A 25,718-nucleotide genomic window follows, 5' to 3' on the forward strand; every position below is an offset into this window, starting at 1 on the left:
CCTGTGCCAGCACCCTGGACTTTCAGTGGTCACTTCCCAGAGGTTCCAGCCCTAGTCCTGAAAGGGGCCCTTTTCACAGCAGAACCCTCTCCTGAAACCCCATGTGTCAAACGGTCCCCAGGGCTGGACCCCACAGCTGCCCTCCCCACCCGCCACAGCGGTCCGCAGAGCACAGTGTGGGAACCCCAGCCTCTCAGCTGGGGGAACTGAGGCACAGAGGGCAAGAGCCTGGCCCGGGGCCTCACAGTGCAGTAGTGACTTGCTGCGGGCTGCGCCCATCGTTAGCCAGCACCCGGCCTCATGACCAGCCAGCGCTGACCAGGGAGAGCAGACGATGGCATTGCACCCCCTCATGTGCACACACATGCACACGCCCGTGCCCCAGCCCCTCCTTTCCCACACGGGCGTAGGCACTGAGCCAGGCACTGGGCTTCCAGAGGGGAAGGACTGGGTGGGCTGGAGCAAGAGCTCGCCTGGGCCGGGGGCTCTGGGCCCCTTGCACCCCCCCCTTGTGGGAAGTGACACCTCGCTGCCCGGCTCACGGCTCCAGAGCCGGTAAACGGAGGCACCTCTCAGCCGCGCGGCTGATGAGCGGGAGCCGGGTGCTGTTCGCACAGGTGTCCAAGCGCCTGAGCCAACGGGGGTGGCCGTGCCAGCCGGGCAGTCGGTGCGCGAGGCAGATCCGACGGAGGCAGGGTCGTTAGGGTTATTAAGGGCGGGCACTGCGGCCTCCTCCACGGCCCTCGAGGGCCGGCGCCCGTAATTCAGAGTTAATGATGCTGCCGGCCCTCCTCCCAGGGAGGCGAGGGCGGCCTGCCTGCCCTCATCACACCGCATCCTGCATTGGGTCTCTTACCCGAGCGAGCGGTCAGCGCCGCCCCCTCCTTCACCACCGGGGTCCTCAGTGGAATCCCAGAGCCAGGAATGTGGAGCAATCAGCACACCCAGGGCGGCAGACCCACGCAGCTGGCCCACATAAAGCAGGGAGCGCGGGGGGCTGCATCTCCTGGACCAGAGCCCAGAGGAGCCCACCCAGCCCTGCCGGGAGCCGGGGCCTATAGCACGGTGAGTACGCCGTACCCCGCAGGGACTCCTCTCAGGCCCCCATCCAGGTTGGGGGCTGGGCAGGGGCAACTGCGGGGCTGGGGAGGCCCAGGGAGCTGAGAACTGCACCTCCCCCTGCAGCCCAGGGAAGCACACTGGCCGGAGCCGCCCTCCGGGGCTCGGCCCCAGCCCTCCGTCCTGTGTGCTTCTTGCTGTGTCCTGACTGTCGGGGCACCGAAGCCCCGACTGTGCCAGGGCCCAATTTTAGGTGGCAAGTGTCCCCAGCTTCCACCAGATTCTTGAAGGGGCCACTCCCCAAGTGGACTCATCCATGAGCGGGGAGCCTGCCTGGTTCCAACAGCTGTCCACAGCACCCGTCCCCCCGGGCCAGACAGAGGTGGCCCCAGCCCTGGGGGATGGGAGGCCTGGGAGGGGCTCGGTTGGAGAGGAGGGCTGCTTCTGTGGGTTCTGCACGGCTCTGAGGCCAAGTGTGCTCCGGGAGTCTGGGCCGTCTTCCCCAGAACCAGCTCTTCATGTCAGCCTGCTCCCCCCAGAGGACCCGCCGGCCGTGACACACCCCCACGACCACTACCAAAAAGGCCTCCTTGGTGAGGCCGAGGCAGGGGCATGTTGGGAAGCTCTAGCCCAGGTTCAAATCACCGCGGATCCCCATCCATGTAGTGATTCCCAAGTCAAGCCCAGTCAGACCCAAGCTTGCACCCTGGCCGTCGCTGGCAAAGCTGTGGGGCCTCGGGCAAGGCACCTGTTGGAGGTGCCTCGGCCGCCACCGAACAGGGCACCACCTCCTGGGGAAGGGTAGTAAGGACAGTAGCAGACGTGGACAGACGGCAGTGCCCACGGGCCGGCAGAGGCACAACCCTTAGTCTTCCAGACGGTTCTCGTGGCAAAAAGTGGGAGTTACGGAGCCTGAAAGTTGGGGCTGTGGTGAAGCCGACATGGGGACCAGCGGCCCCCCCGCCAGGTGCGCACACCCTCCGCAGGGGGCACCGAGCTTCCGGGTCAGAGGCAGCAGCAGAGCGGCCCACTAACAGCCCGGCCAGACCCATTCATTGTGCAGTCGGAGACAAAGAGAGCGAGGCTGCTGACTCTCTGCCCCGCGGCTCTGGGGTGATTCGGCCAGAGTCAGTCATTGTAAGAGAAGAATAAACCCCAACTGCCCGGCCCTCCGGGGGCTGCCTGGGTGCTGTCGGCCACTCCAGCAGCAGTGGGACTAGACCCTAACCTGCCATGGCCGTCAACCCCCGATGGTGGAGGGGGGACCAGCTGTGACCCCTGTGCTGCCTCCCAGCTCACACCCCTGGCGGCTGTCCAGACCCTGGGGAGTGGGTGCCCAGTGTCTCACACGGCCCAGGCGGGCAGCCTCTGACTTCTCCCTCTCTCCTCCGGACCAGATGGCGAACCCATACTTCCTGTCCTGGCTCCTCCTCCTGCCGCTGGGCACCTGCCTTCCTCTGCTGGACAGAGAAGCGCCCACGGAGGCCAGGGGTGGCGTCCAGAGCAAAACAAGCGGCGCCGACCTGGCGGGGGGACACCGCGCCTGCCTCCCATGGGGCTCCTCTCTGTGGCTGACAGCCGCACGCCCCCTGCTCGTCACGGCCCAGGGGCCGCAGCTGCCGGGCAGATTGTACGCGGGCCTCAGGTTTCGGTTCAGGAGGCAGGAAGACGGCAGTGGGGCTGCGGGCCTCCTCCCTGCTGATGGCGAGGAGGCGCGCAGCCTGCTGGGGACCCTGGCCAAAGAGCTCCGCGGCTACAGCAGGAAGAAAGGCGGCTTCAGCTTCCGCTTCGGCCGGCGGTGAAGGGGCCCGGGCATCCCGGAATGGGTGTCTCCTCGGGCCCCGGCCCCACCTTCCCCCCACCTCCAAAACCCTGAGTAGGCGTAGGTATTATTACAATGAATTATTAGCCGTAGGATTGGTTAGGTGGGTGCTTAGTTTTGATTTCCAACTTTGCTGAAGCAAAAACCTGGGCGGTGTCAAAAACAAACTGTTCTCGGTGAGGAGGAAGAGGCCACTGTCACGGCGGCCCCGCCCTGTGGCCTGGTTCCAAGCAGCCCTCTGGCTGCAGTGTCGTCGGGCTGAGGACCCTGTGGTCTCGGATGTGAGCAGGCAGTGGGCTGTGCTGGCTCCAAGCTGAGGTCAGACAGACTGAGCGGAGACCGAGGGGAACCGAGGCCTTGACAGTCTCCGTGGGGACGTTGGTAGCGGACACCCAAAGTACACCAGGGACGGGGAGGGTCCCAGGTTCAGAGCACGGCTCAGAGAGGTAGCAGCAGAAAACACGCTCTTGTTCTTCACCCCATTAACACAAGACCCCTGGCACGGAAACCCTGCCTCGGTGCCGAGATGCCACTCAGCACCGGCTGCCCATTCCCTCTGGAAACTGCTGTGCCCGTGGCACAGGTCTGCCGAGAGGCTCGCCGGAGACACGCACGGCCGTGCCGCAGCCAGTGCGCCGCAGACGGCAGGGGGGTGGGATGTGCTGCGTGGGTCTCGCGAATAAAAGTGGCAACGCCTGCACACCGCAAGCAGAAAGCTCGCCTGACTCGTGCCCACAGGCCCTCTGTGCCCGGGAACTTCGCGCCCCTCGGCTGCCGGGGCCTAGGCTGCGCGGGGACGGAAACCGTGCTGCATGAACCACACCCCTCTCCCAGCTCCCCTTGATCGGCTACTGCTAAAATGCCCGTGGTCCAAGGTATTGGGAACACACACCATGCGCTTTCGCCCTGGCGCTCTCCAGACCGGGTGTGTTCTGAAAACACCCCTTCTGCCCGGAGGCAGCCGGGGCTCAGTCTGGAGAGGCTGCGGCAGGCCCGGGGCGAGGCTGAGCACCCCCCGCAAACACCGCTCTGGTGTGTCCGGCACCCCATCCTGTGTCAGCCAGAGCAGTGGGACCTTCTCACTCCCAGGCTGCTTCAACTGCTCAGAGAAGAACCTGTATTGACGTTACTATGGCAACATCTCCCCGCCTCCTCAGGAGCTGCTGCTGCCCCTTCACAATTGTTGAAAAATTTTCCATTGAGCTGTCACAGTTAATGGGTGGATTTTTATTAGCCCTTTAGAACCACCCTGGGCTAGGCCCCGCTCGGCACCCTGCAGCATTTCCGTGTTTCCTGTCTATCAGTGACTTACACGCCCCAGGGGCAGCTCTCAACCCTCGGCAGCCAGAGAGCACCTCGCTGTAGGGTGTCCAGGTCTGAGCCTTACAGCCAGGCAGACTGGGGGGAACAGGGGCGGAGGTGCCTTCCCCCGAGCTCCCACTGCTTCTCCCCACTGCCTTTGTGCACGGGCCCTGGGGCCCTGGGACAGGGACCGGACGATCTGGGAAGTAGGTCAGGCCCTGACCCCCGACACAGTCAGAGAGGGGGTCTGGGAGTCCTCCTGCTGATCCAAAGGTCTGCTGGGGATGGAACACACCCCTGGGGCTCTGTCTGTCGCTGCCAGAGGCAACCTCTCAGCCCTCAGGCCATGGAGGACAAACCTCAAGAGAACAAGCCCGCCCTGCTCCCCAGGGGACTCTCAGCACTGGAGTCCACATCACTGGGTGGCCGGACGAGACAGGCTCGGTTCCAGCCCAGCCCGCAGCGGCCTGGATCACCTTTCCACCGGCTCATTCACACGCACCCAGGAACCTGCTCTGAAACCACCAGGGGAAATAGGCCCCAGACCAACGGCAGAGGGACTGACCCTCATGTGCCCATTCCTACTTTCAGAGTATGTAAACACACACCTGAAAAAAATAAAAGAGCCACCCCGGTGGTCACTAATTACAGGACTCGGCGGTCACTCAGGCTGAGACACCCCCGCGCATGTGCCCACACACCTGCCCTGGCTGGGTTTTAACTGAGTTGGTCCAGACCCAACTCAGTGGGGAGGCCGGACAGGCAGGGACAGCCCGCCACTGGGCTTTCAGCACCTCGCAAACACCAACAGGGCCGCCACCCTGCACTCGAGCCCAGTGAGCGCCCCCAAAGCCAGAACGCTGAGCACCCACCAATCTGTTCACTGCACCCCACTCCCTCTGGCTGATCTCTTCAACCCCGGCTCACTCTCGGCCGCCGGCTGTCAAGGTGGGGCCTCCACCCTGCCCGCGCCCCTGGTCTCTCCAGGTTAGTGGGGGCGGGGCTCGTCAGCACACTGGTGTCTCGGGGGCAGAGTGGGCTCACCTCAGCAGCTGGGGCAGCAGCGCAGGGGCCCCAGGGTAGTGGGCAATGCTCCTGGTTACTTAAAACACACGCAAGTCTTCATCCTGAGTCTAGGTCTGAAGGTATTTACCTATTAAACTGGATGGGGAATAGTCCCTTCTGTATTTTCCTACGTGTTTGAAGAGTTAATAAAAACGTGTAAGAAAAGCCGAGGCTCTAGGGGCAACAGGCCATCAGGCAGCTGCTGCAGACAAGGAGCCAACTGGCCCCAGATGCCACGTGACACATCCCACAGACAGGCCAACCCAGACACCGTGTGTCAGCCCTCCCAGCTGGGAGCTGGGGACCTTGCCCGAGAGGCCGGGTGGACCACCAGGGATGAGGGCAGGTGCAGGCAGGGACAGGTTGGTCCCAAGACCGGTTGGACACTCTTGTCCCACCTAACGCCTTGTGCCAAGCCAGCACGCAGAATTTGGTTTTCCTAGAACACTGGATTTGGGAACACCTCCTATAAAGTATCTTGTCACCAGAGAAGGCGAGCGAGCTAATGCCTAACTTCTCCACGATGGAGGGAGGAGCCTGGCTCCGGGCAGGAGTCCCTGCTAGTCCTGCTGGGGCCATCTGTGCCGTCAAACGTTGGCCTTGGCAGAGGACCTGTAAGCCGGCACCTGCTGTGCGCCCTTGGGCAAGCTGTTTCCCGTCTCTGAGCCTCAGCTTCCTCACTCATCTACCGAGGACAGTGACAGACCCACCGTCCTCAGAAACGGGTGAGAGGCCCTGTGCGAAATGCGGACGCACCTGCGAGGAGCGGGGGCGCTCGTGTGAGCTGGGATTTCGAGGAAGCCTGCACCGGAACTCAGGCGTGGAGAATGCGCTCCCATCCGAAGTGTGAGTGCGCTGGACGGACTGTCCCCGTGCGGCACGCTCAGCGGCCTGCACCCCACAGCTCCCTCTGCCCCACGTGCGGCGACCCCCGCCCGTTCCCTCCATCCTGACCCCCAGCACCGGACCCCAGACCAGCTGTGCCCATTCTGCCCACGTTGCCCTGAGGCACACCCTCGTACGGTGCTGTGGCCATTTGGTTCATTCTCAGTGCTCGGGAACACGCCACCAAAACTGACCACAATGTACTCCTCCCTTCGCCCACGGGTGACGCGCGGTTTTCCGGGCGTGCTTTTTACGTTCCAACACTTCGGGCTCACGTTTCGTGGGGTTGATGTCCACAGCACGGCTTTGTTTGGTGGGGTCGGCCCTTGGCTGCTCCCTGGTTCTGGACCTCGAGGCCGAACACAGAGCTGCCTGGAGCCGCTGTGCACGCGTGTGTGCACTGCTCTGGGGCTGGGGCCAGGGCCAGTGTGCCTGAAGTCCCCAAGGGCTCCTGTGACCTAAAAAGGTTTAAGAGCCACTGTCCTGGAAGAGCTAGCCCCACGTATGAGCCCAGGCGACACACGGCAGACTCCTGTCTGGGAGAGTGCCCTTCGACACGCCTGCCCGAGGCTGCTGGGTGGGCTCGGCGGCCCGTCTCCAGCTGCCGAGGGAAGCAGCCATTGTCCCTTGTACCTGCCACCGCCGTCGCTCCATGCCTTCTTTCCCACTGAGAGGCGTCTTTCAGTGACGAGCCTGCCACCCACAGAACAGCCCAGACTTCGGAGAGTGGGTGCCCAGTGCCAAGCAACTGCTACCAGACTCTGCGGCCCAGGCCTGTCTTTGCCCGTGAAGTGAGAGGGTGGAGACCCAACCTCCTCACCGCTGTGGGCTGCTGGGCCTGCAAACCCGCAGACGGGTCCCAGCAAACCCGTCCCAGGCAGTGGTGCATCACCTCCGTCACCTGGCATGCTGCCCGTCTCGCCACCGAGGGCTGCCGTACACAGGCTTTGCTGAACTGTGCTGCTGACCACACGGTGGCGAGCAGGGTCCGTGCCCCCCCCCCACAGGCCTGGCTTAATAAGTATCATTAACTCGGGCCACTCCTCACTTCCGACTGGCCCCTTTCCCAGCTGTCAGTTGGCACCAAACAGACTCAGACAAGAAAATGCCAGTACCGCCCCCAGAGGCCCCCGGCTGGGGGTGGGGAGAGGCCGAGGCAGGGCCCGGGATGGCACGTCCGTCCCCTCGCAGGCCAGCACACTGTGCTTCTCACCCACACACAGAAACGGTACCTGGCATGGGGAACACGAGTGAGGGGCACTTTGGGGGCTGAGGGCAGTGCTAGAAGTTCAAGGGCAGAGATAAAGAGCACCAGCGGAGGGACTGACTCTTGGGCCCCCAGAAGCAGGACAGGTGTCCTCCCCCGATGCCGTGAGTCAGTGGCAGCCTGACAGTTACACAGCCCACTCTTGGTGCTGCCGACAAGAGCCAGGCTGCTGGCAAGTGAGCGTCAAGGGCAGGGAAAGTGCCTGTGAATGGCTGACGGTGACACAGGATGCGGGATTCTGCCACTTTCCTATAAAGCCCCACACGGAGCGCCCAACCCCTTCAGGCAAACAGACGCCTGCCCTTACGGCGCACGCCACGGCCCTGAAACACAGGGAGGAGTTACAGACCAATGCCACCCGTCCCAGTTCTAATATTGTAAACATTTATTTAAAAAATACTACCAAGAAGAGACATGGATTCAAAAACAGAGTCATACACAGAAGCAAAATGTACTGGACAAAAAAAAAAAAGAGACAGAGAGAAAGACCATAGGCATCCAGGAAAGGAGGAGTGGAGAACTATTTACACGTCACTTATAAAAGAGCAAGTCTACAAGAGTGTAAGTAATGCCAAGACATGAATGCGGAACAGTGGCCTGTGGTGTGGTGAGAGCCCGGCACCTCGCAGACACGGGCGAGGGCCCGGGTGGCTGCGTCTGCGAGGCGCTGGGCGGGCATAGAGGTGACGCGCTGCGAGGACAGCATCCAGGGAAATGAAACACGAGTTCGGGTGAACAGGGCCTGGGTCAGGTCACAGGCGCGAGAGGCGCGGGGAACAGGAGGCGGGTTTCTCCTGGTTTTTCTCCGAGGGTCGCTTCTGGGCCTGGAGTAGGACATCGGCAGGTGCCTGCCCACTCTTCAGTAGCTGCTCGAGGTCAAGGTCAAGGAGACCTGGCCCCCGCCTCGTGAGCCTGGTCCTGGGCAGCCCAAGGGAAGGTACACCAGGCCTGCTCTTCGAGACACTTTCTGGGGCTTCATTTCTTCGTGAATTTCTTCTTCCCTGATGGCTGAGCGTCGCATGCGGTTATTATAGACATTTGTCCACAAGGCGCGCCCCGCACTGGCTGGGGCTTCGGTGCCCCAGCCCTTTCCCTCCTGTTTGTGCGCTGGTGCCCGGCCTCGGCACCAGGGGAGGCTGTGTTGAGGGCAGGGCCTTAAAGCGCTTCAAGAACTCCAGAAAACTGAGGACTGGCTTGTCGCAAGGCCAAAGCCCTGCAAGGAGCCCCCTCGGTTCAGGGCAGATCGGTCAGAAACCAAGACCAAGTGTCTTTTGCGGGACACCTGGAAATCCCAATGGCAGGCAACCCCGGGCCCAGGGAGGACCTGCCCAGGCCCAGCCCCAGCCCCAGGCCATCTCAGCACCAGCTGTTCACCCGACAAGCCCCCACCCCGCTCCCCATGCTGGACAGCGACTCTGCCACCCTTAACCCTGGGCTTTCTACCTACCTGGGATTAGGAACATGTGCCACAGGGGAGCAAGGAACTGGGCCCCGAGACCTGCAGGGGAGGGTGACAGAACCTTCTCCCACACCAGAGCCCTTTCAGTCCACCCCCTTCCTCCGGCCCAAAGGCTGGTTGGTGTCAGCACCCTGTTTTATGCACCCCCCAAAAATGAGAGTTGTCCTCACAGGAGGCGAAGGTGCGGGCACCGGCCCTGGCAGCGGGGGAGGGCAGGGCGACCGGCGGGCAGCGCGTCCCAGGATGCCATTCCGGAAGCGTGCCCTAGCACAGGAGGCACGGGAGGACAAGGGCACAGGCTCCCTCGGCAGCTGAGTGAAGGTGACAGTTCCTGAGGCCTGGTGACACAGTGCCCACTCAGAGCACTTGTTCTTGGGGAGACCGGAGAAGGTGGCACAGCCCAGGGAAGTCCTCCAGGAAGGAACGCGGCGGGCAAAGCGCTCCCCCATCTTCCCGGCTGGCGGAAGGTGCAGGAGCACAGCTGGTGCCGACGCAGGTGGCAGGGTCGTGTGTGCTCCACGGTGGCCCTCGGCTCTGGGCCAAGGTCCCGAGTGCCGGTCCTGTGTTGGCCACCATCGCGGGCACAGGGGAGCCCTTATGCATGGCAGGCGGCCCCGTGGGCCTGACACTGGGCTGCTGCTACCTCTGCACGATGTCGCTGATCTCCTTCACCGAGCTGAGGAGTTTGCTGAAGTCCTGAGTGGCGGCCGGGCCACTCCCCGCTGTTGCCGGGCAGATCTGAAGCTCCCGGAGATTGTTCTCCAGTTTGTTGATGGCCTCGCGGAAGGCAAACTTGTTCCTCATTTGCTGGATGGAGTCCACGTAGCTGACACAGAAGGTGTAGAGGTTTTTGCCGGCCTCCAGCACGGCGCTGTGGCTGGCCATCTGCTCGGAGTTCTTGGAGATGGCCAGGCACAGGGCCTCGGTGCCGTCCAGGACCACACCCTTGGTGATGGTGCCACTGGCGATGCGCTCGGGAGGCTGGCGGGTTTTCCGAAGAGACACGCGTGTTGATATGAGCGGGATGAAGGCAGTGGAGGATGGCTGGTCCCCTGCCAGGGCGGAGGATGCTGACGGCAAAGTGGAGGGAGTGGGGACGGGGCTGGCGGGGGTTCCCGCCGGCTTGGTGGATGACTGGGGCTTTGGCATGGCAGGGAGCACAGGCTTTCTGACGCCCTCGCCCAGCTGGCTGGGTTTGGCAGCGTCACTGTTTACCACTTCTACAACCACAGCCGTGGGCTTCGCCTTCCCGCTGGCGCCTGCCTCCCCGGCTGCTTCCTGGCAGGGGCTCTGAGAGGGCTTCCCGGCTTTTCCGACAGAGGCCGGCGGCGGGGGCGGCGGGGCAGGCTTGAACTTGGACAGCTTCCCCTTGTCTCTCCCCGGGGACTCGGAGGGGGGCTTGTGCCTCCTCACTCTGGACTCCTCGGCGGGGGCCCTGCTGGCTCCTCCGGAAGCGCTCGGCCCTGCTCGGCTGGCGGAGGTCCCTGGCTCAGCTGCGGCAGGTGTCCCCAGGGCGGGGGACTTCCCGGCCTCCTCCTTGTGGGGCAGACCAGCGGCAGAGGCCACCGCCTGCCTTCGGAGGAGTTTCGGAGTCAGACTGGGAGGGCTGGAGCCTGGGCTGGACTCCGCCACGTCTTTGAAGACCTCGTCAGCTGCTTCCTCCGACTTCTTTGCCAGCCTGGGTGGGGGCGTCACCGTGCCCCTGGCCACCTGGTCAGACCTGCTCTCACTCGCCCGCTTTCGGGGCAGAGCTGGCTTCTCGCTTTTGTGTCCTCCGAACGTGGACGAGTCGAACTGCCTCCCGGTGGACTGCAGGTCCCGAGGCAGCGTGACCGACCTCCACTCTGTGTCCCTGGCCCCGTGGGGCACGCAGGAGGCAGAGCAGGACCGCAGGAAGCGCTTGCTGGAGCTGCCGCCACCATCGTCTTCGCCGGCTGCTAACCGGCTGCTGGTCAGCGTGCTGGACTTTTTCCACAGGTGGGGAGACCGGAAGCCTGAACCCCCTGACTCCCGAAAGGCTCCGTTGGGGACGGCAGCCCCGCTGCTGGCCTTTGGGGACTTGGCTGGCTCGGCGGTGTCCAAGGGCGTGAGAGCAGGCACTCCGTTGCTCACGTCGCGGCCCTCTTCCTCCCCGGCCCCCCTGCGCTCCGGAGGGCCGTCCATCTCCCGGAAGGAGCTGCTGCGTTTGGGAGGGGCCGGAGCTGTCTTCTTCTTCTTCTTGATCAAGGCGCTGAACAGGTTGGTCTTCTTGTCTCTGGGGAGAAGGCGTTCGTCTTCGTTCAGGCCGCCGTCCTGGGGGCCGCGGTCCTTCCGAGGCAGCAGTGGAGACACGGCAGGCTCGTGGTCCGGGGCGTCTGAAACAGATCGGAAGGGTTTAACTGTCCAGGCTGCTCCCGAGTGCGCGAGAAACCTCCTCCAGCTGCTGCCCGCGCCCCCGGGGGCCCGGGCTCTGGACTCCCCAGCCTCGAGGCCTGGGCCAGTTACTTCTTCTCGTTCCCCCTCAGCTCTCTCATCTATAAGGAGGAGGGTGATAAAGCCAATCCACCGCATTGGTGGACAGCGTCACGCAGCACTGAACGTGGGGCATTCGTCACGGCTCTCGGAGTCCCATTTCTCAGTAACTGCTGCCACTGCTGGTGGTTGGTGTTCTCACTGGGAAAAGCTTAGGTCTCTCCCCCGAAGACAGGACGAAAAGCTCTCTGCACTGCTTTCCTTTAAGTCAGCAGAGTCCCCCCACCACCTGGTAAGTAAAGGCCAAGACAAGGCTGAGCCAAGGGTCAGACCTGTGAACCTGACCAGCCAGAGCATGAGGTCCCTACGAGGTGTGACCTAGAGGGAAGGGACACACCCACAGAGTACAGTGACAGTGGGCTATTTGGTACGTTTGGGAACAGGAAGGGGTGACCTTTTAACACCTTTAAATGGACGCTCTTTAATGTGAGTAACGGCTTCTAAGAAACCTTCCCAGTGCCGCCAAGCTCCCCTTCAGTGAATGGCAGACTCTTCCTGGGGGGAAGCTGCCAGGAGAGAGGGTTGCTGCTGCCCTTGTGAGTCAGAGCAGAGGCTCGGGGGCATCTACCAGAACAGCAGGCAGCTTGCAGGACGCGTGGCTCAGGAAAAGCCAAGGGTGTCCCCAGCTGGCAGCCGGCGGAAGGAGGAGAAGATGGCAAACTTCAAACGAGTCCCGCACGGCTGCGCCCCGGCGTTGCACCGCCACCCCACACTCCTGGCTCGCCGCGCGAGTCCACGTCAGGGCACCCGGTAACCGGTGACGGGCAGAAACGGGCGTGACAGCTCGCCGCCGGCCCTTCCCTGAGCCCTTCGTCCCCAGAGCAGCTCCCCCGCACTGCTCGGCTACCGGACACCACCACGGACACACAGGACGAAGGGCCGGAGGCTCTGGGAGGCTCTCGAACCATGGCCTCTGCAGTGCGCTGAGCAAGGCGATCGGAGCGTTGAGAGGAAGCACTGCAATCTGGGTGCGTGTCTTACATAAGCTTGTAAGTGTATGTTTTACGATGCACTTAACGTAGTCCTGCAGCAGTACGTGTACATGCTTTACCCTCACAGGCTGCGCATCCAACTTCTTTAGGTACAGGTTTATAATTTAAAAAAATTGGGAACCATGGTTCTATAGATTCTATTTCAAAACATCCCATCATTCTCCCCTGACTGGTAGCTCAGTGGATTGAGCACCGGCCTGTGAACCAAAGGGCTCCTGGTTCGACTCCCAGTCAGGGCACATGCCTGGGTTGCAGGCCAGGTCCCCAGTAGCGGGTGCACAAGAGGCAACCACACACTGATGTTTCTTTCCCTCTCCAAAAAGAAATAAAATCTAAAACTGAATAAATAAATAAAGCCCACAATTCTGGCTTTGCTCTGTTCCTCCCCTCTTAGTCTGTGGTCCGTCAGAGCCCCTCCTGCACACCAGACGGTGGTCCGCCTCCCCCACTAGTTCCGCTGGTCTGCAGTACAATCCCCAGACTTCTGGGGGGGTTTGGGAGGCAGGGGGACAACCTCCACGTCAGAGCAGCCTGGTGCTGAACAGCGCTTGGCACACAGGAGGCGCCAGATCCGACCACCGACACTGTCGAGACCTCTCCTGAGCCACTCCCGTCCACCTCCCTGGCGCCTCTCAGAGACCAGACAGGACACTGCTCTGGACGACACAGAAAGCGCTGGGCTCCTCTCTCAGGTTTCATAAGCACCTCTGAACTGTCAAAGCTGATGGCTCCTAATGATTTCTGGGGCGGGGGTGGGGGTGGGGCAGAGGAGAAGCTTCTTCTCAACAGTGCACTGCTACCGTGGGGTCTGTCCGCCCTTCTGTGCGGGCTCTACTTGCTGCTGCCCGCGCCGCACCACCAGCCGGGGCCTCTGGAGGGGGCCGGGCGGGACCTACCAGGCTCTCCCGGGCCCTTGGCGTGGGGCGTCTCGGGCGCGTCGGCGCCGTCCTTGTGCTCGGGAGCCCTCCTGCAGGTCCGTGTCTTGGTGGGCAGCTCTGGCGCCTGCAGCAAAGTACTGGCAACTGCCCGCATGCCTTTTTTCCCCAGCTCCTTTTCCACTTCTAAGAACCACCCAAACAAAACAAAACAAAACAAAAACAAAACAAAACAAATCCATGAAAACCAGCAGCCATCAGGGGCGGTGTCATTTGGTGTGTCGGTTTTCTTTTTCTTTTTAAAGCAACCATGGTCATCTGCACGTATTTGTAGAAAAGAGGTAAATAATGATAAAGAAACGACACTTGGTAGTTTTCAGAATTCTGCACGGCTGCCAAAGACGGCTCCACAGTCAACCCCTCCCGCCCAGCTCCCCGGTCTCCGATTACTTGTGGGCCTGCGCGCTTCTCCCCGGAAGCGAACTCAAGGACCAGAGCTGGAGCCCCCACGCTGTCCCTCCTACCCCAACCTTTCACCCCACGGCGGGACCCCACGGCGGGCACTTTACCGTCTGATATGCTGGACTCCTGGAACATGGTTTCGAAGGCCTGGTGGATCTCGGCGAAGGAGGGCCGGTCGGAGGGGCTCCACTGCCAACCTGGACAGACGAGACCCGATCGGATCACCCAGGAGGCCTCGCTGACAAGTGTGTGGCTAGCTCTCCTTAAGGAGAAGTCTACAGACGAGAGCAGCACTCCATCCCTGCTACCCAGCTTCTGGTGTGACATGTTAAAGTGACAAGTGCCACCGTGTCCTACTACAGACCCTAAGAATCTGAAAAGACTAGATATTGACAGGAACGTGGATTACAAAACCCCCGGAGAGATGGTGGCAGCCAGAACTGCGTCTCTGATACATTTCTCCCAGCCCCATTCCAGCAAATGCAGAAAATTACTAGGCCAAACAGCTTGCCTTCTCTCTCACCCTTACTTCCTAGTTATCAAAGCCCAAAATCCTCATTGGTAAAGAAATGCTAATCAAAACAAGATTAAAATAAGAATTAAGGACTGATCTAGCCCAGTGTTGGTGAGGATGCTGAATCACCCACAGGCACTTCTGGGGGGAGTACATGGGTACCACCTTTTATGGAGAACAATTTGGTAAAAACCATCAAAAACGTAAAAGGCGGGTGGCCCTGCAGCCAACAGCTCCGCCGTCAGGAACGCCAGCTCGCCGTGGGGCTATGCGTGTAACGGCAGAACCCGAACAGACGTGTAAAACACCGAACGTTGGCCTGGGTGAACGGATGCCCCGTCGAAAGGGATGGCGAACAGGGAGACAAACATCAGTGCGGGCGGGGGAGGGGAGGGAGGGAAGCTCTGCTTCGTGGACGTGGAAGGGGTGAGCGTGCCCACACTGCCAAGTGCAGAAAAAGACGCAGGAAGAGTTTATAAATATGACACAAGGGAGGACCCAAAAAACCCCGGAATTCATTTCTAAAATACCGAGCATTTATTCTTACATGTTTAAGTTTTGGTCACCTTCAAAGTCCTCTCCATTTGACGCAATACACCTTTTGAGACGGTTTTTTTCACTGCCGCAAACAGTTTTCTGAACTCGTTGATTTTGGTGCCTTTTAGTGATTTTGCTGTTTGGTGTTTTTTTTTGTTTGTTTTACCTCCTCTGCATTGGCAAAATGTTGCCCTTTGAGGACTTTTTTTAATTCGGGGAAACAAATGAAAGTCACTTGGGGTGAGACTGGGTGAACAGGGAGGGTGGGGCACGGGGGGGTCATGCTGCTTTTGGTCAGAAACTGCTGGACAGTCAGCATGGGGTGGGCAGGTGTGCTCATAATTCTCCCATCACAAAATGGACAAATTGTAAGAGTCTTCAAAAAACATTCACTGAAGCCAAACGCAGCCTCTCACAACAGCTCCAGCTGGTGCACTGATACAGATGGGTTCCCAGAACACCCACCTAGTGGGGGTGGTCTGCACTACAAGGGCTCCACCTTCCAGAAGATAACTGTGGGGTTTTTTGGGTCCTCCCTTGTAAAACCAACCAGATGAACATGCCCTGGAGTATCTACCTACTATAGCAGCAGAATGTCTGAAGGCAGGTCCAGGAATTTGTATTTACTAGTAAGAAATCGAAGTTTGGTGTGCATCAATCCCAGTTTTGTATTCAAACCAAACACCCTCACACACAAACGCTGTGTATAAAGACAAGTGGAGAGACACTGAACAGAGTCCGCCAAGTCTGCGCCGACCCGTCCCGCTCACCGCTTTGCAGACGGGGAGTGGAGACAGGAGATGGACACTCTCCTCTCACTTTGCTCCACACGCGCACAGTCCCGCAGTGGGCTGCTGCCCACACAGGGTTCTAGAACTTGGGGGGAGGGCTCACATGCTCGCATGAGTTCGTAGACCTTCTCCGGGCAGCCTTCCGGGCGCTCCATGCGATAGTCTTTCTCCAGCAGCTCGTACACCTGGGACAGGTCAATTCCCGGGTAAGGCGACATGCCGTAGGTGGCGATCTCCCAGAGCAGTACTCCGAACGCTAAGAGAAGAGAAGATGAGGAGGGTTTTTTGAAACACGTAAGATTTAAGCATCGCATTTGAAATGGGTTGCCTGTGTAGCAGACGTCAGAAATCACACCCTCGGAAGCAGGCCAAGTGCTGCCAGGCTGCCAGGCACTTCACTACCACCAGCCAGGCCAGAGCGGAACTTCCACTTCGCTCGTCCCCACGGACTAGAATGCGCCGATGGAGGGAAGAGCACTGGGCTCACAAGCCCCTCCAGGGTCTCGCAGGCGACACAACCGGATCTTGCTGGGATAAGTCAGCAGCCCACTGCTCCTCCCAGCTCTGGGACCAGCCAGCTCTGGGCTGAAGATAGGCCCCCTCCCTTTTCTGGGGCATGAGATTGTCTCCAAGGCCCCTTCCAACTCTAAAGATGAACAAAAATCTTATGAAATCTTTGAAAGTTTTGCAGGCCCAGAGTAGAGCCTTGAAATTCCTCATCCCATGAAAGAAAGCAGAACTGATGCCCTGGAGCCAGGGGTGGCTCAAGTCTAGGGCAGCGGATGAAGCCGGAACATCTTGTCATTCCAGACAGCAGACACAGGGTCGAAAGCCACAAGGGTCTCATCAAAAGGACCAGGAGCGAAGTGAAGTTCCCACCGGTCAAAGGTGAGACAATGCGGTATCAGTAAGGAAAATAACTATGGCTTAAAACACATCAAGTACATTTAAACAGAGAGAGAGAGAGAGAGAGAGAGTGTGTGTGTGTGTGTGTGTGTACACACTCATTATATTACCAAAAACTGCAACAAAAACCTCAGGAGTCACCCCTGGGGGGTGACCGGGGAACCAGCTCGCGGCTGTGAAAGCAGAACAGCGGCAAGGACGCAACACCTGGCCTGCCTCTCCGGTGAGCTGCACCCCGGTGACCACACAGGACGAAGGGCTGTTCCCTCTTATGGAAAGGGCTGCGCTAATAAATGAATAGGGAATAAGAGAATGAGGAAACGACCACTTGGTGACCTCTACTACGTTAGTGATTCTAGGTGCTGGGTACCAGTAACTGCTAAGATCACAAAGGAAAAAAAAATGAACAACTATGTACCTACCTACTGATGAAAAACACACCATTGCCTATGAAGAACTTGTAACTAAAAGAAAAACAAGTCAAACCCAAACATGACCAGCTGTTTAGATCCAACTGCACACTTAGTAGGAACAGTGAAGAGAGAAGAACATATCAAGTCATACCATGTGGATAAATGAGCAAAATCCAGAACGTGGGAACATCTAAAGGGTAAATGGCAGTATTTCTTCAACAAATAAACCAAGAGAAACAGATGGAGAGGGGACCGAGGGTCTGGAGGAACGTTATCGACTGATCACCTGTGTAAACCACATTTCGGTCTCAATTCTAAGGGAAGTAGGACTTTTATGATTCAAAGGGAAATTTGAACACTTACTAGATATTTGATAGTATTCAGAAATGACTGTCAATTTTTGGAGTCGAGGTGATTTGATTATGAAAATAAAAAGCCATCTTTAAGAAACACTCATTCTGAAATACTTAGGGACAAAATATGGTGCCTGGGATTTGCCCCAAATCCGGGTTGGGGAATAGGCAGGACAGAGGCGGTGGGCACGCCCAGGGGTGGTGGCCGGTAAGGCTGGAGGTGAGTGTTCACCGGGCACTCGGGCCTCCTCAGGGCAGGCTACACGTGGCCACAGGAAAAGTTCTTTAAAGAAGTAAAAATCAAAATGCTGTCCCGTGAGGCTGCAGGGGCAGCGTGGGTAGTATCCTACCGAAAGCCCGAACCCAATGACGCTGCATTCCCAACACAGAAAGAGGCAGTGGAAATACGAGGGGAGAACAAACCAACAACCAAAGCAGCGGCTCCGGGGAAGGGGGGTGGTGAGGAGGGAACCGAGCGGCTCTTACCCCAGACGTCGGACTTGATGGAGAACTTGTTGTAGGCCAGGCTTTCGGGCGCGGTCCACTTGATCGGGAATTTGGCCCCGGCGTGGGCTGTGTAGGTGTCCCCTGTCATTAGCCTGCTCAGGCCGAAATCAGCCACCTTCACCAAGTGGTTCTCCCCTACCAGGCAGTTTCGGGCAGCAAGATCTCTGGGAAAGGGAAACGTTCCTCCGTGAGTTCCCGGCTGGCTCTCCGGCTTCACGAATCCACCACCAACGCTGGAGAAAGGGAGGCTGGTGCCCTGGAAACTTACCCGAACTCCCCCGGTGAGCAGAGCCCTTCCCCCTGCACCCGCCGGGGCACCCAGCGCGGTGAAAGGCAGCAGAGGGGGCCCTGTGACCCGGAGCGGGGTGGTTATGCTGGGACTCAGTCGCCTTGTCCGTAAAATGAAAATGTAAAAACAGCCCTTCTGAGGGTAATTAACATGTCGAGTGCCTAGAGAACAGTGAGCGTCATCTAAGTGCTTAGCACTGCTCTACGCAGGCACCAGGAACACACACAGGCCGGCCCTTGATGGCGGGACGCTCTCGAGGGAGTCGGCCGCCGCATGTCCTATCCAGACGTGGGAGGACAAATCCAAATGAAGCCCAGGGCACTCTTTGCCCGAACTGTGTTTCCTTCTTCTTTCTGAGGCTTGCCCAGATACTTCCTACGACTCTTCTCCTGTATAAACAGCTTCCTCCCACTTCCTGATTCTGCTAGGGAGGGAGGGAGGCGGGAGAGGCAGGAGGGGTCTCATCTTTGGTTCAGGGACGTTAACCGTGAAATCGCAAGGCAACCAGGGAGGGAGGGGCGAGGAGAGGCAGCAGCTGAAGCAATGGCTGCGCCCGGCAGCTTGATCACCGGCCGCCGAGGGAAATTAAACACAGAAAACTTGTGCCTGATGGGATTTGGGGGAAGGATTTTAAGTCTGTCCAAATGAAGAGGGAACGGACCCAGCTGTGCGAGGCAAACTGGAAGTCAGGAAATCTCAATTTGCAGGCTCAGAGCCTCGGAGGGCTCATGCTCCTGAGTGACGGGAGCATGTGACTCTGGGCATCGCAGGCACAGAAACTGTGCCTGACAAGGACCCGCCAGCGTCTCCCACGCACTGCCCCCACTCCTCACTGAACGCTCCCGCACCGGCCGCGTCCTCGGGTTAATTGGGTAGGAGAGGTCACGGCGGTGGCGTGGAGAACACGCTGTGAAAGAGTCCGGTGAAGCCCGTCAGGCCCTGTCCTGCGCAAGCTGTCACTTTGCTAGGAAGCCGTGTCCGCCACCGAAGAATGCGAAGACCACGATAATTGTGGCTTGAAGGTCAGAACACTCCAGGCTTTAAAGCGGCGAAAACGCTTAACTCAGAACCACAGGCACACGACTGACAACTGTGGGAACACTGCTGAGCCGGACGACAGCAGGTTCGGTGGGAACGAAATGATAATGAAGAGAAGGGGCCTGGGGGGGGGGGGCACTCGATGCAAACGCAAAGCCCACGCACTGCCTACTGCTGAGGGTCTGTGTGAGACAACACCCGCTGCTCTTGGGCAGAGGCCGAGAGGACGCACGCCAGGCCGGGAGGGGCAGTGAGACCCACTTCGGGAGTTGGGACGGCCAGGAAGGACACCTTTTATGAGTCACTGAACACTCTACTTAGTCAAACTGGTTCCGAAGTGAGCTACTTCTCACCCCAGGACAATTCACTGCTCTGCTGGTCTGGAGTCTAGGGCCAGCTGAGGTCAGCCCTGGATGCGCACCCAGAGCTGGCGACGTCAGGAACCCAGTACCTTCCTTCATTCCAAGGCCTGACGCACGGCCAGCATGGAAGTTAGGGGCTGAGCCGGAAGTCCTCAGAGGCCGGGGCTTTCTGCAGAAGGACTGGGCCCTGGCTCACCCCACGGCTCGGCGGGCAGGGCGCCTGCTGGCCCCTACCTGTGGATGAAGTTCTTCTTCTCCAGGTACTCCATGGCCGACGAGATCTGCGTGGCCATGTACAGCAGCACCACCGCGCCCACCTCCTGCCGGCTGCACTCCCTCAGGTAGTCCAGCAGGTTCCCGTAGGTCATGAACTCGGTGATTATGTAGAATGGCGGCTCCCGGGTGCACACCCCTGCCAACGAGACACCGAGGCTTCAGGGCGGCGCCTGCTGCCAGCCGAGCAGACGTCAGGAAGGGCCGGCACTGAAGGAAAACGCTTCTGAACGTCAGCTGGCTCTGCCCCCAAGTCCTGGCCCAACTTGGAATCTGGGTCCAAGCACTCGGGACTTGGGGTTATGTTGATGCGGGAAGGACATGGTCACCCTCTTTTCTGCCTCCCAAGCCAGTGGACTTGAATAGGAGAAGCTGTCAGTGAGGGCAGCAGCAAAGGCCGGGCCCACGCCCACAGCCTGGGTCACTGCTAGGTCGCCCGCCAGCGGCCACGCACGTCTGGTGGTCAGGCCCGCTGGCAGAGTCACTCCGGGGAGGCAGCGTTCAAGATGCTCAAGTTTCAAAAGCCAATCTGAGATTGTGCTTCACCGTGTTTAGATACCGATTTAAAGTACTCACCTTCCCCCTTCCACACCCCTTCCCAACGCACAGTCAACCCCACACAGGCCTCCTGAGCCAGGGGCTGAGTGTGCACAGGGAACAGCTGTCCGGGTCAGGAAGCTCGATGCAGCCAGCCACCCGCCTGAGCTTTAACGGGGCCGCACACACTCACCAAGCAACTGTACTAGATTAGGGTGCTTGATCTCCTTCATCACCGCGGCCTCCTTCAAGAACTCTTCCACCTCCATGGTGTCTTCCTGCAGAAAAAAGTGGTGAAGTTATTTCAGCAAGGACTGGCTGGTATAGCTCAGTGGACTGAGCGCAGGCTGTGAACCGCTGGTTCAAAGGGTCACTGGTTCAGTTCCCAGTCAGGGCACATGCCTGGGTTGCGGGCCAGGTCCCCAATGGGGGGTACACGAGAGGCAACCACACATTGACATTTCTCTACCTCTCTTTCTTCCTCCCGTCCCCTCTCTCTAAAAATAAAAAAAATAAAATCTTTAAGTTAAAAAAAATATTTCAGCAAGGGACGTGTTTAAGTGGGAAGGCACAGAGTGAATGGTCACAAGCTGCAGCGTCAACGAACCACCTGGGCAGGGCCCCTGGCTGCTGAGCGCTGCCGGGGCAGACGGAGAGGCTGCCCGTCGGAGCAGAACCCCTGGGCAACATGCGTCGACACGCCGGCCTGTGTGTGTCGGTGACTTGCTCACGGTGGCTGCTGTACCCCGTGCCTGTCCCCATCTCCTCGTGGGGTCTGCAGGGGCAAGGGAGACGTGGACAGGCGAATGCCACAAACATGGTACCATCTCCCCTAAGGAGCAAGCAGCTGGTGGTCAAGGTGTCCTAAGACGCATGGAGAAACGAGCCACTGGGGAACCTGAAGTGCGCCCGGTGTCAGGGAAGGGACCCTGCCGACACAGAAGGGTGTTGCTGTGCTGCCGCGGGGTGCCCAGCGGCGAAGTGCGCGAGAGCACTTCCTCACGCGGTTGGAGCCTGGGCCCGCGGTTTTTCAGCCCGTGCGCTGCAGGAGTTTTTAAAGCGTGCAGTTCCTGACCAGTTAGCCAGGGGCGCTGACCGCTCCTCCCTTAGACTGTTGGATGCACAAAGGGCAGCGGCCAGCACTACCACAGCTGTTCGGTGTGAATGAATCACAGTTGCACCTGCTCTTCGCGAGATCAGCACACAGACCAGCGTGTGGCACCGGGTAGGTGACTGGTCTGTGTGTGCGTGAGACTGAGAAGGCTGCAGGCGCGGCTCCAGCTCCGGTCCAGAGCACTGCGACACCTGGCCCTGCCACAAAAGAGCCCTGCTGTGACTTATGCCGGGAGAACCTCTTCTGGACTCACTGGACCCACTGTCCTGGAACAGGAGGCCGGTGTGGGGATGGTGTCTGCTGAGAGGCCGGCCTATGAAGGCCAACGAGGGCGCGAGACGCTGCCCCGGAGTGTGTCTGTCTGAGGGGGGAGATGACGTGGGGGTGAGGTGTGGCTCCTTGACAGCTAGATGCCCCAAAAGCAGAGCTTTACACACGGTACCTGTCCCTTCCGGAGACAGAGGTCTGCAGCGTCCCTGCTGCCGTGTTCCCTGGCTGCCCCATCCTGGCCCCTGACCTGAGGGGACCTCCAGAGGACAGGGCGGCCTCCCCGGCACGTTCCCGCTTTGGTCTGCCGTGTCGCCCAGCGGAAGCGTGGCCGCTGAGTTATGTGCCAGCTCGTCCTCGCTTTGCTTAGCGGCCCTGTAACAATGGGGAACTGCTCTGGCTCCTGGTTACCGTGGGCGGTGGCCTCTGTGTCGAGCCCCCCGGGGGAAAGGACCTGTCCTGCCGCCACCCCACTGGCGGGCTGCTCTCCTGAGTCCTCCCTGCTCCTGAACGGGCTCGCTGACCACACTGTTTTCGGCATGGAGAGCGGTTTTCTGGGATGACACATTGGTGTCAAAGGTTCACAGAAGGGCCAGCGGCTTGCAGAATCTCGCTTGGCCAAAAGTAAGTTAAAAAAGTAGCTCTCCCATGAATTTTTAGACACGTGGAGTGTTTTTTATTTTGAAGCCTCGTGTAATAAGCCACGGACAATGACATCGTTTCAGAGACATCACCTGCTCTTCCAGCTACTGTCCCCTCTCTACAAGAACCGAGTTCCAGACCCTGAGACCGAGGCCCACAGAATGACGCAGCGTTCCAAGGTGCCCTCTTCGCTTTTTGTCTCTCTCCATTCATTCATACAGACGCGTGCACATGTGTGACAGTCAGTGTGAACAAACCCCCTTTCTTCCTTTCGGGACAACTGGTGGGAACCTGTCTCCCCTGCTGAACGCAGACCTGGTTCAGCCTACCACGCACACTGCTGACGGCACACGGCACATGGCTGTGCCGACCTTGAAACACCCCTGACGCTCTCCCCTATTGTATTCCTTTGCTTTCACTTAAAACTTGCCATCGTTTTGAAGCAGATTCCTCCCTTTAATAGTAAAATCAAACTGAGACTAACTAGGATTCAGACAACACTCTGAGATAAAGCCGTGCGTTGTGGGCGTTTCAGGGAGGGACACGGGCCACCTGACCTCCCTGCACAAGGACCCCCTGGCCTGGCCTGGATGCGGGTGGACCTTGTGGCTCGTGCCGCCCAGGCCCTGCCACTGTGTGACGGTCGTAAGTGGCTCCCAGAAGACACAGCACAGAGGCTGCCTCTGACCTGCTCTCTCCTCACCTACAAACGGAAAGAAAGGCAGCACCCACCCTAATGCACAGAGCGCCAAGTGCAGTGCCCAGACCTCGGCTGGCGCTGCGCCCGCGGACCTCGCCTCTGCCACCAGGGAGACAGCGGCTCTCCACTCCCGACAAGCAGACGGGGCAGCCCGCCCATGTGGAAGACCGCTGCGCCTTCAACGCTGAGTCCCTGTCGTTCTCACAGGCCTACGTGCTCCCAGACTCAGCGCCTCACAGGAACCTTCGGGCCAGCTCCAGCTGCTGGCTCACTGGCCTCGCCCCCGAGAGCAGGTGTCCCAGGTCATGAAAAAGAAACGCCGTGTTTACGGACGGCTCTGCATCCCGCTGCTGCGGCGCAGTGGCCAGGGCTCCCGCCTGAGAGGCCAGTTTCCACACGTCTCTGGTTCTTCCCCAAATGCAGGTGAGCCAGGTTACAGTACAGGGAAGCACCCCCCCTTCACCCATCGGGTGGGCCAGACCTTCCGAAGGTCTGCGCGTTCAAAAACACGGGCAGGCAGGGCAGAGTTTCTGAGTGCGACTAAAGAAGGTGGTTCACACACCAGATGTGGGACTGGAGTCCAAGCAGCCCACGGAAACCACCCCACAGAGAAGGCCCCAGAAACCCAGTCCTCAGATACAGCTGCTGCATCGAGCTCCACAGCCAGGGGTCTAGACGCCACTGCCAGGCCGAGTGCAGAAGGCAACAGTGGGCCCTGAGCCCAGCACCCCCCGTGAGGTGAGCCACTGCGTGGACTGCCCAGGGTCAGGGCTGTCATGGAGCCTCTCTTCTCTGCTCACGCCTGGCACGCTCCAATAAAGTCAGTCTCCTGGGGAAAAAAGACAAGATGCAACCCGAGCCAAGGGCACCCTGGGCTGGGGAGGGCGTGGTGAGCAGGCCCCTCCTTGACACTGCCAGCAGAGCCGGACCAGGTGTGAGCTCCGTGGGGGGCACTCGGGAGCAGGAACAAAACCGTAAAGGCACGTGACCCAGCAGTCCGCACCAGGGGCCAACCACTAGGACACTCTCCTACCTCGTGTGCACACACGTAGCACCCCCGTGGCACCGCTGTGCCAGCCAGGTACCGAAGGGCCACCATGCTCGAGAAGGGCTGGTGCCTACGGGAACACAGCCACACCAGGACAAGGTCCCGAGCACCGGCGAGGAGCACCCATCGAGTCACACGGAGCGGACGGCAGACGGCACAGAGCAGGCCCGCGGCGCTGCCACAGGGTTAGACAAGGCACACACAGGCTGCCTCCGGAAAGGCACGAGGATTGGGGGCAGGAGGCAGCGGGTCCTACCTGTCTGAAGAATAGGCAGAGGACTGGGTACAATTTTAAGTCAGCATTTCACAGCAACATCACATTCCACTATTTTATATGGCCAATTAGCTGGTTAGGTTATGATTCGATCTTAACGCCACAACTAGACTAACAGTAAGCTTCTGCAAGTTACATAACTTATGCAACTGTTTCACAGAAAAGGGCTGACTTACGAACTAACTTTTGGAACACAACTCATGTGAAACTTGGAGCTCTTTGTACCCGACTGCTGGCTCTCTGAGGCACATCCTGCCTTTGATAAGGGTGAAGTCAAGCCTGCAGACTACTGAATATTGCCAAAATTTGGACTAACAGACTTCCGCCAAGGTGGAGGCATAGGTGGAAATACCTCGCGTCTGTGCACAACCAAATCTAAAAACAACAAAGCTTTAACAACAATAAACGCAACAAAACCACACAGAAAATCAACAATACGGAGTCCGAAAACAACGAATTACTCAGCTAAACTGGTAAGGGGCGAAGCCAGCAGCGGAGCAGGTTGGCCAAAAAGATCCTCGACTGGGGTGGTGCGCAGGCAGCCGAAGGCGCGAATCCCAGGTGAGGGCTAGCTACGGGTGCACAGGGAAGAGGCGAGGCTGGCTGCCTGCGGTGGGTGGAGCATCTGCATGCAGATAAACCAGTGAAGAGGTGAGCACTGAGACCCCTAGGTGCAGGGCGGCGGGCTCGCACATTTCCGCTCAGATAAACAGGTGGGGGCCAGGGGAGAGGACGGCCATTGCTCCCTCTCTGACCCCGCCCCCACATACAGCATCACAAACCAGCGACCTGGGTGGCCCCGCCCTGGTAAACAACTAAGACTCCGCTCCTCATACTTAACAGGTGCGAACAGATAAAAACATGGCTCAAGAACAACTCAGGGCCCCAGCGCCAATAAATCTAAGCGATGAAGAAATAGCCAAACTTTCAGATGCACAGTTCAAAACACTGGTCATCAGGATGCTCACAGAACTGGTTGATTTTAGTCACAAATTAGAGGAACATATGAAGGCTAAACTAATTGACAGGAATGGTAATGCACAGGAAACCAATAGTAATGGAAAGGAAACTGGGACTCAGATCAAGGGAGTAGACAAGAAAGAAGGAAAAAAATGACCAAACAGCAAAGAATGAAGAAACAAGAATTCAAAAAAATGAGGAGAGGCTTAGGAACCTCCAGGACATCCTTAAACATTCCAACATCCGAATTATAGGGGTACCAGAAGGGGAAGAGGAACAGCCACCAGTAGAAAACTTATTTGAACAAATAATAAAAGAGAACTTCCCCGTTCTGGCAAAGGAAACAGACTTCCAAGAAATCCAGGAAGCTCAGAGAGTCCCAAAGAAGTTGGACCCAAGAAGGAACACACCAAGGCACATCATCATTATATTAGCCAAGATTAAAATGAAGGAGAGAATCCTAGAAGCAGCAAGAGATAAGGGGACAGTCACCT

At 59.0% G+C, this 25,718-nt stretch overlaps 2 protein-coding genes across 5 annotated transcripts in view; one reads left to right on the forward strand and one right to left on the reverse strand.

Moving 5' to 3' along the window:
- Positions 1 to 2,456: 2,456 nt before the first annotated feature.
- Positions 2,457 to 2,861, forward strand: QRFP (pyroglutamylated RFamide peptide). Its single transcript, XM_037158594.2, has one exon. The coding sequence runs from the start codon at positions 2,457 to 2,459 to the stop codon at positions 2,859 to 2,861; it is 405 nt and encodes a 134-aa protein (XP_037014489.2).
- Positions 2,862 to 7,763: 4,902 nt separating this feature from the next.
- The window catches only part of ABL1 (ABL proto-oncogene 1, non-receptor tyrosine kinase), a 112,703-nt gene continuing 94,748 nt past the window's right edge, over positions 7,764 to 25,718 (reverse strand). For 2 of the 4 annotated variants that reach the window (XM_053667838.1, XM_053667839.1), the window contains exons 5-11: positions 20,413 to 20,497; positions 19,644 to 19,821; positions 17,700 to 17,884; positions 15,645 to 15,797; positions 13,807 to 13,896; positions 13,259 to 13,555; positions 7,764 to 11,213 (exon numbers count right to left, since the gene is read on the reverse strand). In XM_053667838.1, the coding sequence (XP_053523813.1) occupies positions 9,499 to 11,213; positions 13,259 to 13,555; positions 13,807 to 13,896; positions 15,645 to 15,797; positions 17,700 to 17,884; positions 19,644 to 19,821; positions 20,413 to 20,497 (2,703 nt within the window). In that variant the 3' untranslated portion in view covers positions 7,764 to 9,498. The remainder of the gene's footprint in view (positions 11,214 to 13,258; positions 13,556 to 13,806; positions 13,897 to 15,644; positions 15,798 to 17,699; positions 17,885 to 19,643; positions 19,822 to 20,412; positions 20,498 to 25,718) is intronic. The other 2 variants (XM_037158579.2, XM_037158580.2) reach the window with 1 other exon arrangement.

Source organism: Artibeus jamaicensis, unplaced genomic scaffold, assembly GCF_021234435.1.
Source record: "Artibeus jamaicensis isolate MK-2021 breed Jamaican fruit bat unplaced genomic scaffold, CSHL_Jam_final contig_471, whole genome shotgun sequence".
NCBI classification, from domain to species: domain Eukaryota; kingdom Metazoa; phylum Chordata; class Mammalia; order Chiroptera; family Phyllostomidae; genus Artibeus; species Artibeus jamaicensis.

Excerpts from the sequence above, each read along its gene's own strand:
- QRFP (XM_037158594.2), top strand. The coding sequence starts at position 2,457 with ATGGCGAACCCATACTTCCTGTCCTGGCTCCTCCTCCTGCCGCTGGGC.